Source organism: Ranitomeya imitator, chromosome 5 (assembly GCF_032444005.1).
Source record: "Ranitomeya imitator isolate aRanImi1 chromosome 5, aRanImi1.pri, whole genome shotgun sequence".
Lineage (NCBI taxonomy): Eukaryota > Metazoa > Chordata > Amphibia > Anura > Dendrobatidae > Ranitomeya > Ranitomeya imitator.
Window position 1 is genome coordinate 708,479,520 of NC_091286.1, and position 17,457 is coordinate 708,496,976.

At 48.0% G+C, this 17,457-nt stretch overlaps 1 protein-coding gene across 2 annotated transcripts in view; it reads right to left on the reverse strand.

The window, feature by feature from the left end:
* Positions 1-17,457, reverse strand: part of GTF3C2 (general transcription factor IIIC subunit 2) — a 159,447-nt gene that overhangs the window by 109,942 nt on the left and 32,048 nt on the right. Inside the window, exons 4-7 of one of the 2 annotated variants that reach the window (XM_069728612.1) lie at positions 15,164-15,398; positions 14,652-14,919; positions 482-573; positions 329-406 (exon numbers count right to left, since the gene is read on the reverse strand). In XM_069728612.1, the coding sequence (XP_069584713.1) occupies positions 329-406; positions 482-573; positions 14,652-14,919; positions 15,164-15,398 (673 nt within the window). Of the gene's footprint in view, positions 1-328; positions 407-481; positions 577-14,651; positions 14,920-15,163; positions 15,399-17,457 lie in introns of both variants that reach the window. The other variant, XM_069728611.1, reaches the window with a different exon arrangement.

Consider the following 17,457-nt stretch of genomic DNA (forward strand, 5'->3'; position numbering starts at 1 on the left):
TGCCCAAACACTCCAACACCACCAATCCTGAAGCTCAGCAGACAGTCAAGAGACCAGTGTGTGACCCAGTCTTCATGCAGAATCAGACAAGGTCATGAGACCAGTGAGTGATCCACACCTCAGGCAGAATCTGACAGTCATGCAAAAAGCATGTGATCCATTTCTCAAACATGGAGCAGACAGTCATAAGATTCCAGATGTGATCTAGACCTCAAACATGGATCAGACAAATTCATGAAAGCAGCATGTGATCCACAGCTGATCCTGCAGGTTCTGCACCCTGAAGGACCACACATGATGTCCCCTGCCACAGTCATACATATCTTACCTGTGTGAAAGTAAATGCCATCTGTCCGCATGTGGGATCCATTCTGGGTACTCCCAGTCCGAGTACTGTGCTTCCCGGCTACAGAGGAGAGACAGACTTGTTAAGACAAGGGGCACACACAACGCAGTTCCACTAAACAGAAAGTTGTCTTACAAGTCCATAGTGATCCGCGCAGAGCTCCACACCGGCGCCATGATGGTATTGTGCAGGCCGTTCTCAGCATAGCCTCTCACAAGAGAATGGACCTTCTGGAAAACAAAAGGAATGGGTGGTCATCGAGAGAGGGAACTAAGAGGAACCGGCAATCTCCCTCTCCCATGAGTGGTGGCATGGTAACACCGTGATATTACTGAGGGATCATGTTCCTGTGACATCAACATTACCCCGGTCAGGCACAGGTAATCTGACAGCACAGATCAATTGGTTTCGTCTCTCTCTCCTCCACAAACTATGAGAAAATCTCCCCTTGCCAGTTATTTCCGGTCTTTACATGCTCTTTGAAGCTTGATCTCACAGTGTTACAGCAGACTTCTGTCTTCAGTGTTACAGCAGACCTTCTGTGGAGCACATCTGACCTTGGTGGCTTCCGAAGCTCACTGCCCCTGAGCTCGTCTCACATTTGAAGGTTTGTACTTTCTCTTTTTATTCATCACAATTGTTTATGTAGCTTGTTTTATGAATGAATAATGCATAATTACTTATGAATAAATTAATTAATAATGAATAATTTTGTGGAAATAAGTAGGGTTTTCTTAGAAGAGAGGGTGGCCTCTAAGGCACATTGCGTCCCCAAATGTACACTCTCTCTCGCTTCAGATTATCTGCTGAAATGGAAAGTAAAATGTATGACTTATGTAACCCCCTTCGTGATGAAGAAATGAAGAATCTGCTGATGAATGATGATTAAGTCGCATCCACACAGAGTGAAGATCTAGGGGAAGAGAGTGACAAGTCACCTGAAGATGAGGTGGAAGAACGTAAAAGTGATTCAGAAACAGGGCAGGATGGTGCGGAGACTGATGAAGATGAACAAGATACAGATAACACCTATTATTTGGGCAAAGATAAAAAGATCAAGTGGGCAAGAAGCCACTTACAGCATTAGCCGAAAAACCAAGCGCTGGCCAATGGACATCTTCGCGATCTTGAATGTGCGTGGTATCAATACACAAGTGATTTACCTCGGTTATCAACTGCAACCATTGTGTAGAATTTACCTGGAAACTTTGGCTAGTGAACTGGTGGGTGGCGAGCTACGCCGAAGACGTCTGCAGATGAGTGGAATCGCATGTAGCCTGAAAGATTTCATCCCAAAGATGATCGAAAAAAAATCCCCACCTCCCAAAAGTCGTAGATGCAACACCTGCCCCGTTGAAAATGGTGGCAGAAGGATGTCAAATTATGAATGCAAAAATGTCACAACGCGATCTGCCTGACCCATGCAAATATCATCTGATAGCTTTGTTTCTGTGTTTCTTCTGATGGACATGTAACCTCTGAATATGAGTGAATAACAATCTAGTAGCATCTGGTGCATTATCATTAAGTTTTTATTCCCTAATTTTAATGTTCAGTAATAGCTACTAACAGCTAAATCTAATGGTCACTACTCCATGCTAATTCTCTTGGATCTCTCTGCAGCATTCGACACTGTGGATCATCAGCTCCTCCTCACTATGCTCCGCTCCATCGGCCTCAAGGACACCGTTCTCTCCTGGTTCTCCTCCTATCTCTCTGACCGATCCTTCACTGTATGTTTTGCTGGTTCCTCCTCCTCTCACCTTCCCCTTACTGTTGGGGTTCCTCAAGGATCAGTCCTAGGCCCCCTACTCTTCTCGTTGTATACTGCCCCTATTGGACAAACAATCAGTAGATTTGGTTTCCAGTACCATCTCTATGCTGACGACACCCAATTATACACTTCTGCTCCCGATATCACACCGACCTTTTTAGAAAACACCAGTGATTGTCTTACCGCTGTCTCTAACATCATGTTCTCCCTCTATCTGAAACTAAACCTGTCAAAAACTGAACTCCTCGTGTTCTCTCCCTCTACTAACCTACCTTTGCCTGACATTGCCATCTCCGTGTGCGGTTCCACCATTACTCCAAAGCAACATGCCCGCTGCCTTGGGGTCATCCTTGATTCTGACCTTTCATTCACCCCCTACATCCGATCACTGGCTCGCTCTTCTTACCTGCATCTCAAAAACATTTCTAGAATTCGCCCTTTTCTTAATTTCGACTCTGCAAAAACTCTGACTGTTTCACTTATTCATTCTCGTCTGGACTATTGTAACTCTCTACTAATCGGTCTCCCTCTTGCAAAACTCTCCCCGCTCCAATCTGTCCTGAATGCTGCAGCCAGGATCATATTCCTCACCAACCGTTACACCGATGCCTCTACCCTGTGCCAGTCATTACACTGGCTACCCATCCACTCCAGAATCCAGTACAAAACTACTACCCTCATCCACAAAGCACTCCATGGCTCAGCACCACCCTACATCTCCTCCCTGGTATCAGTCTACCACCCTACCCGTGCCCTCCGCTCCGCTAATGACCTCAGGTTAGCATCCTCAATAATCAGAACCTCCCACTCCCGTCTCCAAGACTTTACACGTGCTGCGCCGATTCTTTGGAATGCACTACCTAGGTTAATACGATTAATCCCCAATCCCCACAGTTTTAAGCGTGCCCTAAAAACTCATTTGTTCAGACTGGCCTACCGCCTCAATGCATTAACCTAACGATCCCTGTGTGGCCTATTTATAATAAAAAAAAAAAAAAAAAAAAAAAAGGTTCCTCGCATCATGTTCTCATACACTTTATGCAGTATTAGCCCTCTGTGTCTGTACTGCTACATACTTAGGCTGATAACTGGTTCATGCAGCTTTACATGAACACCTGAGCCTTACACTATAGCTGGTCCGAATAACTAAAGCAATTGTTACCATCCACCTCTCGTGTCTCCCCTTTTCCCCATAGTTTGTAAGCTTGCGAGCAGGGCCCTCATTCCTCCTGGTATCTGTTTTGAACTGTATTTCTGTTATGCTGTAATGTCTATTGTCTGTACAAGTCCCCTCTATAATTTGTAAAGCGCTGCGGAATATGTTGGCGCTATATAAATAAAATTATTATTATTATTATTATTATAGCTATGTCATGGAAACTGGAGGCTATTTGACGGTAGTTGAGAAATGTGCCACTTTTTGTTTTAACGTCATACAGTAGAGGACATCTCACTTTCATATTGCTTGTAGCATCTAGTGTGTTATAGAGGTCTGTTCCAGAGGTCCACCGAAAAAATCTTCTGTTACTAACGTCACACAGTAGGCGACATCTCACTTTCAAATTGTTTATATTATCTAGTGTGTTATAGATGCCTATTCCATAGGCCACCAAAAATTCTTTTTGTTACCAACATCATACAGTAGGCGACATCTCACTTTCAAATTGTTTATATCATCTAGTGTTATAGAGGCCTATTCCATAGGCCACAGAAAAATTATTCTGTTACTAAAGTCATACAGTAGGCAACATCTCACTTTTAAATTGTTTGTAGCATACAGTGTGTTATAGAGGCCTGTTCCAGAGGCCACCAAAAATTCCTTCTGTTACTAACATCATACAGTAGGGGACCTCTCACTTTCAAATTGTTTGTAGCATTTAGTGTTATAGAGGTCTGTTCCAGAGGTCCCCCAAAATTCTTCTGTTACTAACGTCATACAGTAGGGGACATCTCACTTTCAAATTGTTTGTAGCATCTAGTGTGTTATAGAGGCCTGATCCAGAGACCACAGAAAAATTATTCTGTTACTAACGTCATACAGTAGGCAACATCTCACTTTCAAATTCTTTGTATCATCTAGTGTGTTATAGAGGCCACTAAAAAATTCTTCTGTTACTAACATTATACAGTAGGGGACATCTCACTTTCAAATTGTTTGTAGAATCTAGTGTGTAAGAGGCCTGATCCAGAGGCCACCAAAAAGTTATTTTGTTATTAATATGTTTATGGTCATTAAATGTTTGTTTGTTTGTTTTGGGGGGGCATCTGATTTTGTGTACTGTCTTTTAATACATCCCTATGAGGGTCACAGATTACTATTAGAGTCTTGGAATTGAGATAGTTAGATGTTATAGATAGTTTTATAACCTCTGCCTGTCAGGCACACTGCACCTGAACTCGGGAGTGCCAGAGGTGCACCTCACAGAGGGTTAACAAAGGAGTCCAAAAAAAAAAAATCAAAGACAAGAACAAGGGCAACCACTGACATTACAGTGGAGACAAAACTTATAATTACTACATCCTGGAGAGGCAGCAAGAAGCAGAGCGAGAGAGGCGGAAAGAGGAAAAGAGGGGGGGAAGTATAGAAGAGGAGAGAGGCTGGAAGAGGAAGGGAAGAGAGGAAGGGAAGAGAGGAAAAGAGTAAAGAAGAACGGCAGAGAAGTGGGGAGAGGAAGTAAGGAGGAAGGGGAGAGAGGCAGAGAGAGAAACAGGAGGAGCAAAAAAGCATATAGAGGAAAAAGAGAGGCAGGGTGAGGAAAAGAGTGGCAAAAAACTATAGCAGAGGAGAGAGAATGGGAGAGGAAGGAGAGCGGGAAAGAGTAAGGAAGAAAGGGAAAGAGTAAGGAAGAAAGGGAGAGAAATGGGGACTGGAACGAAGGAGGATGGGGAGAAAGACCGGGAGAGAAACGGGAGATGGGCAAAAAATAGTAGAAAAGAAAAGGAGAGAGGCAGGAGAGGAATGAGAAAAAGATGGAAAGAGAAATGGGAGAGGGGCAAAAAATGTAGAGAAGAAAAGGAGAGAAGCAGGAGAGGAAGGAAGAAGGGGAGAGAGGAAGGGAGACGTAGAAAAAGAAAACATGAAAGGAGGAGCGTCTGGGAGCGCAAGCAAGAAAGGGAGGCTGGGAAAGGAAGCAGGGAGGCTGGGAAAGGAAGCAAGGGGCAGAGCAAAAACAAAAGTAAGAGTGGGAAGAGAGAAGGAAGACGGAATGGTTGGAAGAAGGAAAGGGAGAGAGGCAGAAAAAGGAATGGGAAATGAAGAGAGGCTGGAAGAGTAAAGACAGCGAAAAAACAGAGAGGCAGGGAGAGTAAGGAAGAAGGGGAGAGAGTAAGGAAAAGGGGGAAAAAGGAAAGAAAGAGTGGAGGAAAAAAGGCAGAAGGGGAGGAAGACTGGGAGAAGGAAAAGGAGGGAAAGAGAAAGAGCCCAGCAAAGGGAAGGAAGAAGTGGAGGGAGGTTGGGAGAGTAAGAATGGGAGAGTCATGGAGAGGGAGGAGAAAGTGAAGCAGGGTAGGAAGAGAGGCATAGAGAGGAAGAAGAAAGGAATGAGAGGTTGGGAAAGAAAGGAAAGCTAGAGGTGGGAAGAGAAAAGAAAGAGAAAATGAAGAAAAGCTGGGAAAGGAATGGAGAAGGAAGGGGCAGAGGAAAAACAAAAGAAAGAGGAAAAGGAGAGCTGAGGAAGTGGAGGATGGAGAGGAAGGCCAAATCTTGAAAAGCAAATAGCACCATCTGATTTTTGGAATGCAAACTTGGACACCATGTTGTATTTGTAGAGCCCCTAAGGTGACAAAAAAGCAGAAACACCCACAATTAACGACATTTGGCAAATTAATCCCCATGGGGAGTTCATCTATGGGTGTAGTGAGTCATGTTTATCCAACAAACTACATCACAGAATTTTAGAAGATTGACCCGTGAAAACACAGTGTGCCCCCCATATGGTGTAGCGCCATCAAAAATTGTATTCCCATACAGTGTAGTGACCCCTATACATTGTGACGCCACACAATGTAGAGCCCCCAAATATTGTAGTTCCCCCATACACTGTAAAGCCCCTATAAATTGGGGCCACATATATCGTAGCGACCCCGTTAATTGTGCCCAGCTTGTACTTTCGGTGACATGCACCCGTAAAGTGTTAAGTGCTCTCTCCACTACAGTAATGGTAAACATGCTGCCGCTTACTGGGGGGACTCAGAAGGAGGGGGGCATTTGGATTTGGCAGCACATATTTAACTGGATTTCATTTGAGGGGGGTTTGGGAGACGTGACGCTTTTCCAGAGACTTCGCTCTCTCCAGTGACAGGTGACGGACCTGAGTGGGGGCTGGTTTTGTGCGGGATAAGTTAAAGGTTTTTATTGACAACATTTTGGGGTACTTAACATTTTTTTATTGCTTTTAGTATACCGCTGTCAAAATGAGGCAGATGGAGACACTTTGGACTCCATTTGGCGTCTGTTTTAGTAGTTTCCATCTTTTTAAGGAATCACCGAACTTTGGTCAACTACATTTGTGCGCTTAACAGACACCTAAAATGATGGGGCACCCCCTGAAGAGAGACCAGATGGAGTCCAAAGTGACTCCATGTTCCTCATAAGTGAGTGGTTCCATTGGGGGTTTTGTCTGAATTGCTGTGTTGGGAATGTAAGAGGGTGTAAGCGCTCAGCGGAGAGCACAGGATAAATGGGAGCTGAGCCTCATTCTGATTTTTGGGAGGTGGAAAGAACATAGACAGCAGTACAAGAACAGTTCTTATTTATATTTTTGTGCAGTATAAGTGATGAGATGACATTATTCATCAGGTCAGTGCGATTACAGTGGGAGAGCAGGAGTTATTTATCTATCCTGACTCCATTTTGGTTATTCTACATGCATCTCCTTGCTTTCCAAAATGGAGTCTATGTTTCGAGATAAGGGGTTCTTGTAATTTCTTTGTCTAACAGGACTTCGAGATAACAGGAAAGTGAAAGTAAAGACGCGAGAACCACACCGAGGGTGTCGATGGTGTTAACTTTATCCAATGAGATGTATGTATGATAGTGCCAGCAGATATGGAGAAATAAGCTGATCCAATTATACTGCTACAATGTATTCCCAATAAAAATATATATAAAACCTTACCAATGATGTAATAAAGAGTTCTGCTTAGATACATAAGTGTACGTCTATAAAAAAGTCAAAGATCATGCAAAGGACAACTCCACTACAGCCAAAGGCAACCACCCGGCCGATCGGGCTGCAAAATGTACAACTTACCAACCAAGAGACAACCCTGACTTGGTGGCAGCTGCACAACTGGTCTCTGCCACAGACCCTCCTGTGACCTATGACCTTCTTCAGAAGCTTTAACAACAGGAGAATGGAGCTTTGCAGTCACCAAAAGGATTGTGGCACGTGGAGGACAAAGTTTGCCTTCCCGGGGTTCTGCATTCCATGATGGCTTAAGCCACTCATAGCAATACCCACCAATCGAAGGCTGCCATGACAGACCTCGTCCACCGCCATTGGTATACTCCTCGGTTCAGTGTCACTGCAGCCAAATACGTTCAAGCCTGTCTGACCTTCACGCTCAATAATATGGGACGCACCACCAAGACGTTTATGAGACACGCACCGAGGCCTCTTTACCCATTCCAGTGTCTTCAGATCGACTACATTCAACTTCCCAAGACACAAACCTACGAGTATGTACTTGTGTGCGTCAACCTCCTCTCAGGATGGTCAGAAACGTACCCGATGTGTAAAGCCATCACCAAGGCTACAGTGGAGAAACTAATCTCAAAAGTCATCTGCAGATACAGGATGCCTGAGACCATAGAAAGTGACCGAAGCACACATTTTACTGGAGAAGCAACGCAGGAAATAATGTCTGCCCTGGGAGTGGAACAGGCCTTCCATACGTTTGTGGAAGGAAGCCAACCCCTGCAGCCTGCAGACAGGGTGGTGGCCAAAAGACATGTCAGGAGAGCCCTTGTTTCTCGATTTGACGTCACCGCTGTGCTTTACGGCCGGCGCTCACAGTCAGTGCGGGAAGCTGACGTCGGGGGACGTGACAGACCCCGGGATGTGAGTATGTACTGTTTTTTTTTTTTTTTTTACATTTACAATGGTAACCAGGGTAAATATCAGGTTACTAAGCGCGGCCCTGCGCTTAGTTACCCGATGTTTACCCTGGTTACCAGTGAACACATTGCTTGATCGGCGTCACACACGCCGATCCAGCGATGACAGCGGGTGATCAGCGACCAAAAAAAGGTCCTGATCATTCCCAGCGACCAACGATCTCCCAGCAGGGGCCTGATCGTTGGTCGCTGTCACACATAACGATTTTGTTAACGATATCGTTGCTACATCACAAAAAGCAACGATATCGTTAAAGAAATTGTTATGTGTGACGGTACCATTAGACCTGTCAGTTCTGCTCTGGCACAGCCTGTTACACCCTGCTTATTGTTGGATCTAATAGGTCACCATACCCTTAAGAAAAAAAAAATGTTCCACATTATTGAGCAGACAGAGGTGTGAAGAAACCAGATTATATCTTAATTACCCAGATGACTATGCTTAGCAAACCAAGAAGAATGGACTTTTTAGCTGTATGTTGGCTTTTGGATTTAAGTGTCGATTTCTGGTTGGTCAAGAAAACAGACTTTTGCTTGTGTAAGCCTGGAATAGTGACTTGTAAGGCCTCTTTCACACTTCAGTTGTTTGGCGTCAGTCACTACCAACATAGTGACGGATTGACGGTTCCGTCACAATTGTTGAGAAAACGGTTCTAACGGATCCGTTTTTTTGACGGATCCGTTACTTGGGGGTTGTCTGGGAAAAGTATCTACTTTTTGGAGCATGCGCAATTGAAAAAACGGATTGGGGCGACGGATCCGCCGAAAAAACGTTTGCGGGGGATCCGTCGCCCATAGGCGGCCATTCTATGGAATGGCGGACGCGACGGATCCGTCGCGATCCGCCATTTCGGCGTTGACAAAAAACGTTTCAATGTCCGTCTATTTTCAGAAAATGTCCGCCAAATTTCGACGGATCCGTCTCATGGCGGATGGAACGGACGACCATCCGTCACAATCTGTCGCTAATGCAAGTCTATGGGAAAATAACGGATCCGTCAAAAAAAATTGACGGATCCGTTATTTGAGGAAAATGGCGGTTTTAGACTGACGCCAAACAACTGAAGTGTGAAAGAGGCCTAAGCTGATAGTTCATATAACCTAGTGTGTTCTTATCTTTGATGACTAGGGGGATGTTTGCTGATATGCTAATTATGCATTGTATTATGGAGCCAGTTTGTTGACTCTGAAAGTAGCAAGGGAAAAACTATGCAAACAGAGCAAATAATCAAGTAATGCTACTTGATCTCGTCACCATTGTTTCCCCGTATCTTGATGCTGGACACTTGTTAAATCTAAAAATAGGTTACATGCCTCGGGTATAAGGAGACTCAGAGACAGAGAGAGCGACACAGCCGGACATTCTGTAAAACACCCAACGGACGAGACGACAGGACTGCAGCCAGTCCATCATGGCACCATCACGAGGGACACGGATCTATCATTCTATAGGAAACAACCTGGGGGTTTTCGGCTCCAGTTGTAAGGATACAGATCTGTTCCAATGACCATCGCTGAACCATGGATATATTTGGAGAAAGCCAGGATTGGGATCCGCTGGCCGCCTGGCTCCATGGAGATGTTCGGATAAGCCAGGTGGTGACTCTCGTGTCAACTGGCTTTGGACCTCGTATGGACTGTCATCTCCCTACGCTTGTCGTCACCTCCTTTGTGTGTATCAGAGGTGGGGTAGCGACCCTGGAAGCTGTGAAGTAACAGCTGCCATTATCCCGGCGAGTCAGCGGAAGGGTGAGACTCTAATGTGCACCATCTTGGGGAATTTTGCTGGGACTGTTCTATGTGTTATCTGTCTGTTTTGTGGTTCAATAAAGCATTGCCACACTGTTTTACCCTCACCCTGTGTTGTCTGAGTAGCGTTACGCCCACGTTAACGGGAGAGTGGGAGTTAGACAGGACGATCCCTGGTCCATGCGGTTCTGGCTAGCGGACTTGGATGCCCGCCGAACCCCCGTTTCCCCACAATAGGTTTCCAGCAATGGGGGGGGGGGGGGGGGGGAAATCTCCTGCCGAAGAGAGTCACATAGCGCAATGCCTCAGACAAGGTATGAAAACTCTATATATTTCACCAACACTTAAGTTCGATCATTGTACTGTGAAGAGATTTGTGGCCGATAGAGCACAGACAGATTCGTGTAGATAAAGGCATAATGAGGAAGGTTTCTGCCAGACAAATTCATTGGATTAAGAGAGCAGCGGATTACAAAGCAATGCGCTGTCCATAGCAAAATCACCTTCATGCTGACAATGCCCCATCTCATGCGGCAAAGAAATCTCCCAGTCATTGGCTAAAATAGGCATAGAAGGAAAGAAACTCATGGCGCGTCCACCATCCTCCCCTAACCTGTGCCCTATTGAGAACCTTTGGAGAAACCTCAAGTAAAAGATCTATGAGGGTGGAAGGCTGATCACATCAAAACAGCGGCTCTGGGGGCGATTCGGACATCCGGGAAAGAAAGTCAAGCAGAAACTCAGCGAAAACTCAAGTTCAATGAAGCAAGAATTGCGGAGGTGACATCACAGAAGGGTGCAGTGTTACACGGACGTCATCCTCTTAAGATGTTTGTGATTGATAATATTGAAAAAGGTTTGATCTCAGTAACGTGACATCTTACTGCTGCAGATTCCACAAATCACCGATCTCAGCTCTTTACAACCTATAAAATGTTCGGATCCTCTGTTGTGTCGAACAATTTGGTGCATTTTTAGATTTTTTTTTTCAGTTTTGAAAAAATCCTGTTCTCATTGCGAAATTTGTCCAATAGAATTAATTTATCCTCGAACGGTCGATGACTGAACATGATACGACTCATCTGCGACCAATGCAGAAGCTGTGAAATCTTTTCCTGGGAGACAGCTTGCTGATGCAGTTTAACTACCCCATGTCTTGTTGCTGAGCTCAGTCTGTCCATGGTGTGTGACCCGTGACAAGAAACCGTCTTCTACAGCCTCACCTTTGTAGTGGAGTTTTGCTCTTCCTCACTTAGCTTTAATCCTCTAACCAGCTGTTACTGTTTAGGACTGTTTGTCCTCAATGTGAAAATGCCGATGATGATCCCCTGTCTAGTAGAACTGGTCACTCATAACCCAACTAAAAGAATACAGAATCCCTGATTGTGTAGATTCACAGAGAAGTGATGGATGTCACCAGATACTGATGATAAAGGCGACAGGCCACCAGTCACTGATGATGGTGACTGGCATGACGGAGGCGACGGGCGGTCACCAGACACCGATGACGGAGGGTGTAGAGACACGGGGGTCAGTGGGTGTTCTTGCTGCTGGCCCGACTGTCTTTAGAAAGACTGCATGGACCAGGGCTCAAACCACTGACCGCTCTCTCTTCCGGTGGGCAGAACACTACTCAGACAACACAGGGTGAAGGTAAAATAGTATGGCAATAATTTACTGAACCACCAACACACAATAGCATACAGAACAGTCCCAGTAAATACCCAAGATGGTGCAAATTATGGAGTCTCACCCTTCCGCTGACTCGCCGGGATTAAAGCTTCTAACAGGGCTGAATACCCTCACCAGTGGCTCCCCTCCAGTGGCTTCCCACTTTTGGCGGGCTCCCACAGAGAGGCGGTAACAACAATCTTGGGAAGCTAACCGAGAGCAGTCAGGTATGTGGCCAGGTGAACCGATTGTCCCAACCTGGATTCTTTAAGATGTCTCTGGGGTTTCAGTGATGGTCAATGAAGCAGTCCTGTGTTCTTCCAGCTGGGGTCGTGGTCTTCTAAGCTGACATCCTGTAAAATCACTTGGACCAGAAGAATAATTCTGGCCTTCAACCAGCATCCAAAGGTCAGAGAGATGTGAATGAGGCCAACCTGCATTGTTCGATTATATAATATATTTGAATAGGTTTTCCTCCTCTCTTTTGAATGCCAACAACCTGTCTGGCCTGGACAATGTATAATGATCATATCAGCAAACATCACTAGTCATCCAGTATAAGAGCATATTATATCAAATGTCAACTTACAAAACAAGACTGCAGGCTTACACAAGCAGAAGTCTGTTTTCTTGACCAAACAGAAAGAAATACATTCAAAAGTCATCAGATACTGATAACGGAAGTGACAGGCAGTCATCAGATACTGATAACGGAAGTGACAGGCAGTCATCAGATACTGATAACGGAAGCGACAGACGGTCATCAGATACTGATAACGGAAGTGACAGGCTGTCATCAGATACAGACAACGGAAGTGACAGGCAGTCATCAGAAACTGATGACGGAGGGGACGGGCATGATGGAGGAGACGGGCGGTCATCAGAAACTGATGGGTTTTACATTTCTTTTTTCTTCAGTCACTTTGTATTTTGTTCGTTGATAAAAAAAAACTATTAACTTTTCGTTGTCTGAAGCTTCGGACTCTGGAGAATTTATTCCACACGACTAACAGTTTTTCACAGCACTGTAAAAATACATTAAAAACTAAAGTTAAAAAAAAAAGTTCTACATAAAATCACATGACGGGAAAGGAAAGATTCAAGTGTAAAATCTGTTAAGATACCAAATATGTGATTTGTAAACAATGATCGTAAACAAAATCCAAAGCTCAACTGAAAACCAAAGTAAAATAAGAAATCACAGACGATCCCATGTGTGAATTCTGTCATGACAGCTCATGCTGTGTCTGTATGTATCCCGACATCCCATAATGCAATCAGTGTATGAGCGCACCCCTTGCCTGGCCACATCACACGCCTGGCCACTCATCCTCCCCCCGCCGGCCGCCTCCCTTGCCTGGCCACTCATCCTCCCCCCGCCGGCCACCTCCCTTGCCTGGCCACTCATCCTCCCCCCCGCCGGCCACCTCCCTTGCCTGGCCACTCATCCTCCCCACGCCGGCCGCCTCCCTTGCCTGGCCACTCATCCTCCCCCCGCCGGCCGCCTCCCTTGCCTGGCCATTCATCCTCCCCCCGCCGGCCGCCTCCCTTGCCTGGCCACTCATCCTCCCCCTGCCGGCCGCCTCCCTTGCCTGGCCACTCATCCTCCCCCTGCCCGGATGCCTCCCTTGCCTGGCCACTCATTCTCCCCCTGCCAGGCCACCTCCCTTGCCTGGCCACTCATCCTCCCCCTGCCCGGCCGCCTCCCTTGCCTGGCCACTCATCCTCCCCCTGCCCAGCCACTCAATCTCCCTCTGACGGCCGCCTCCCTTGCCTGGCCACTCATCCTCCCCCTGCCCGCCGCCTCCCTTGCCTGGCCACTCATCCTCCCCCTGCCGGCAGCCTCCCTTGCCTGGCCACTCATCCTCCCCCTGCCCAGCCACCTCCCTTGCCTGGCCACTCATCCTCCCCCTGCCGGCCGCCTCCCTTGCCTGGCCACTCATCCTCCCCCTGCCCGGCCGCCTCCCTTGCCTGGCCACTCATCCTCCCCCTGCCCAGCCACCTCCCTTGCCTGGCCACTCATCCTCCCCCTGCCCAGCCACCTCCCTTGCCTGGCCACTCAATCTCCCTCTGACGGCCGCCTCCCTTGCCTGGCCACTCATCCTCCCCCTGCCGGCCGCCTCCCTTGCCTGGTCACTCATCCTCCCCCTGCCGGCCGCCTCCCTTGCCTGGCCACTCATCCTCCCCCTGCCCAGCCACCTCCCTTGCCTGGCCACTCATCCTCCCCCTGCCCAGCCACCTCCCTTGCCTGGCCACTCATCCTCCCCCTGCCCAGCCACCTCCCTTGCCTGGCCACTCAATCTCCCCCTGCCCAGCCACCTCCCTTGCCTGGCCACTCAATCTCCCTCTGACGGCCGCCTCCCTTGCCTGGCCACTCATCCTCCCCCTGCCGGCCGCCTCCCTTGCCTGGCCACTCATCCTCCCCCTGCCGGCCGCCTCCCTTGCCTGGCCACTCATCCTCCCCCTGCCCAGCCACCTCCCTTGCCTGGCCACTCATCCTCCCCCTGCCCAGCCACCTCCCTTGCCTGGCCACTCAATCTCCCTCTGACGGCCGCCTCCCTTGCCTGGCCACTCATCCTCCCCCTGCCGGCCGCCTCCCTTGCCTGGCCACTCATCCTCCCCCTGCCGGCCGCCTCCCTTGCCTGGCCACTCATCCTCCCCCTGCCCAGCCACCTCCCTTGCCTGGCCACTCATCCTCCCCCTGCCCAGCCACCTCCCTTGCCTGGCCACTCAATCTCCCTCTGACGGCCGCCTCCCTTGCCTGGCCACTCATCCTCCCCCTGCCCGCCGCTTCCCTTACCTGGCTACTCATCCTCCCCCTGCCGGCTGCCTCCCTTGCCTGGCCACTCATCCTCCCCCTGCCGGCCGCACCCCTGCCTGGCCACTCATCCTCCCCCTGCCGGCCGCACCCCTGCCTGGCCAATCATCCTCCCCCTGCCGGCCGCACCCCTGCCTGGCCAATCATCCTCCCCCTCACTACACTTATATCCCACCTCTCCTGGAACAGAGCCGCTCTTCCTGTTGAAGCAGAGGTCGTTGTCAGACTCCTCCTCGCTCAGGCCCACATCCTCCACTTCTTCTTCCTGCTCCAGGATGTCATCTGACACTACAAAATCCATGTCATCGTCAGAGTCATCTCGCTTTCTCTTCCTGCGTTGTTTCTTCCCAGTGTCCTCCGGCAGCTTCTTCTCTAATTTTGGGGGAGAGGTCAGTCCACATTCCTCCCATTCATCAACTATATCTTGAAAATGCTTCATGGCCCTACAGGAGAAGAAAGCAACAGTCAGAGGAGAAAGGGCAGATAACACAGAAAGTCCTCCAAGCATGGACTGCTGCAATTCTGATAGTGTCAGCTCAGAGGTCCGAAGATGTCACCTGTGGGGGCAACTCCTGGACCACTGCAATGAAGGGCTCGACAGGATGGCCCATTGTCTGTGACTTCTGGGCTCAGTATAATTTATAGAACCCACTAATAAGCTGATACTGGCAGTCGGTGGGGACTCACGTTTTGGCTGCGCGTCTCCTCGGCCGACCACTTGGTGTTAGTTCCACTTCCACGTTCTCCGAGTCGCTCTGCCTGTTCTCCACAAAGGTTTGCGCCTCCAGCTCCTGAGCCGCCTTTATCAACAGTAACTCGGCTTTGGACTTGCGGCCTCGCTTCTTTGGGACCTTCACGGGTGTTTGCTGGAGGAGAGAGTCTTCATCAGCTAAAGATTTAGCCACAAAGTCAGAAGAAGGCTCTGAAATATAAAATACAGTACATCATCATTAGTAGAAAAAGGAAAGCGGGGAAAGGAAGAGGAAAGAAGGAGGGAAAAATAAGGGAGAAAAGGAAGTGGAAGGAGAAAGGGAGAGGAGAAAAGGGAAAGGGAGAGGAAGGAGGGAGAGGAAGATGAAGGAGGGAGAGGAAGATGAAGATGAAGGAGGGAGTGGAAGGGAGGGCATGGAGAGGAGGAAGAGGAAGGAATGGGAAAAGGAAAGGAGGAATAGGAAAAATGGATGGGCAAAACAGGTGGGAGAGGAGGAAGAGGAAGGATGGAGGGGAAAGGCAAAAAAGAAAAAAGAGCAAGAGGAAGGACAGAAATGAAAAAGGGAAGTGATGGAAGAAGAAGGGAAGGGAAAAGGAAGAAAAAGCAGCCAAAAAAGGGAGGCTAGGGAGCGGAGGAAGAGGAAAGACAGAAGGAAAAGGGAGAGGAGGGGAAAAAAGAGAGGAGGGAAGGAAAATAGATAGTAGGGAAGGAAAAGAGAGAGGAGGGAAGGGAAAGGAAGTAAATTAAGAAAAGAGGAAGAGAATAAGTGTAAGAATGAAATGAAAAGGGAGAGAGGGATGGAAAAATAGGAGGAAGAGAAAGGAGGCAAAGAAAAGGAAAGGGAGGAAGCGTACTAAGAGGGAGGAGGAGGAGGAAGTAGAAAAGGAGAGGGAGAGGAGGAAGAGGAAGGATGGAGGATAACGGCAGAGAAGGGAGAGAATGAATGAGGGAAGGGGGAGGACAAAGGAGGGATAGGAAAGGAAGAGGAGAGAAAGGAAAAGGAAAAGAAATGCAGAGGAGGAAGCGGTAGGAGAATGGAAAGGAGGGGAGGAAGACAAAGGAGGGAGGGGAAAGGGAGAGGTGAGAGAGAAAGGAGGGAAGGAAAAGGAAGAGGAGTTAGAGTAAGGAGGGGGAAGGGAAAAGAAGGAAGAGGAAGGATGCTGGGGAAGGAGAAGATGAATGAGGGAGGGGAAAATGAGAAGAGGAAGACGAGGAAGGTGAAAGAAGGAAGGAAGGAAAAAGGGAGAGGACGAAAAAGGAAAAATGAGATGAGGAAGGAGGAGAGGAAATTGAGAAGGAGGGAAGGAAAGGAGGAAGAGGAAGTATGGAGGGGAAAAAGGAGGGATAGGAGAGGAAGTTTGGAGGGTAAGGTGGGAGGAGAAAGTGAGAGGCAGAAGAGTAAGCAGAGGAGAAAGGGACAGGCGGAAGAGTAAGGATGTACGGGAAAAGGAGAGGAAGAAGATGAAGGAGAAAGGGACAGGAAAATTAGGAAGGAAGGAAAGGGGAGAGGAAGGATAAAGGGAAAAGTGAGAGGAAGAAGAGTAGGGACAGAGGGGAAAGGGAGGGAAATGAGAGTAGGAAGAGGAAGGACAGAGGGAAAAGGAAATAGGAGGCAGGGAGAGGAGGAAGGAGACTAAATGGAGAGAAGGAAGGAGGTAGGGGAAAGGGAGAAAAGGAAGAGAAAGAAGGGGAAAAAAAGAAGGAGGAAGGTAAAAGAGGAAGGAGGGAGGGAGAAGAAAGAAGAAGGAGGATGGAAGGGAAGAGAGGGAGAGGAGGATAGCAGGAGAGGCAGGAGGAGGGAGAGGCAGGAGGAGGGAGGGGAAAGGTAAAGAAAAAAGGAAGGCGGCAGGGAGGAAAAAGGGGAATGAGGAAAGGGAAAGGGAGAGAAAGAAGGAGGTAAGGGAAAAGGAGAGAAGAGGAAGGAAAAAAGCAGATAAGCAAGAGGAAGGGAAAAGGGAGAGGAGGAAGAGGGAGGGAGGGGAAGAGAAAGGAAGAGGGGGAGGAGGAAGGGATAAGAGAAAAACATAGAAGAGAGAAAAGAGAAGGAAGTAGGGGAAAAAATAGGAGAAAGGGGAAAGAGGAGGAAGATGAAAGGGAGAGGGGGCAGGAGAAAGAGGGAGGAAAAGGGATAGTAAAGAGGGAGGTAAAGGGAGAAGAGGAAGGAGAGAGAAGAGAAGAAGAGGGAGAATACACAGAGAAGGGAGAGGAAAGAACTAGAGTTGGAAGATGAATGGGGAGGAGATGGAAGAAGAAAAAGAAAAGGATGAAG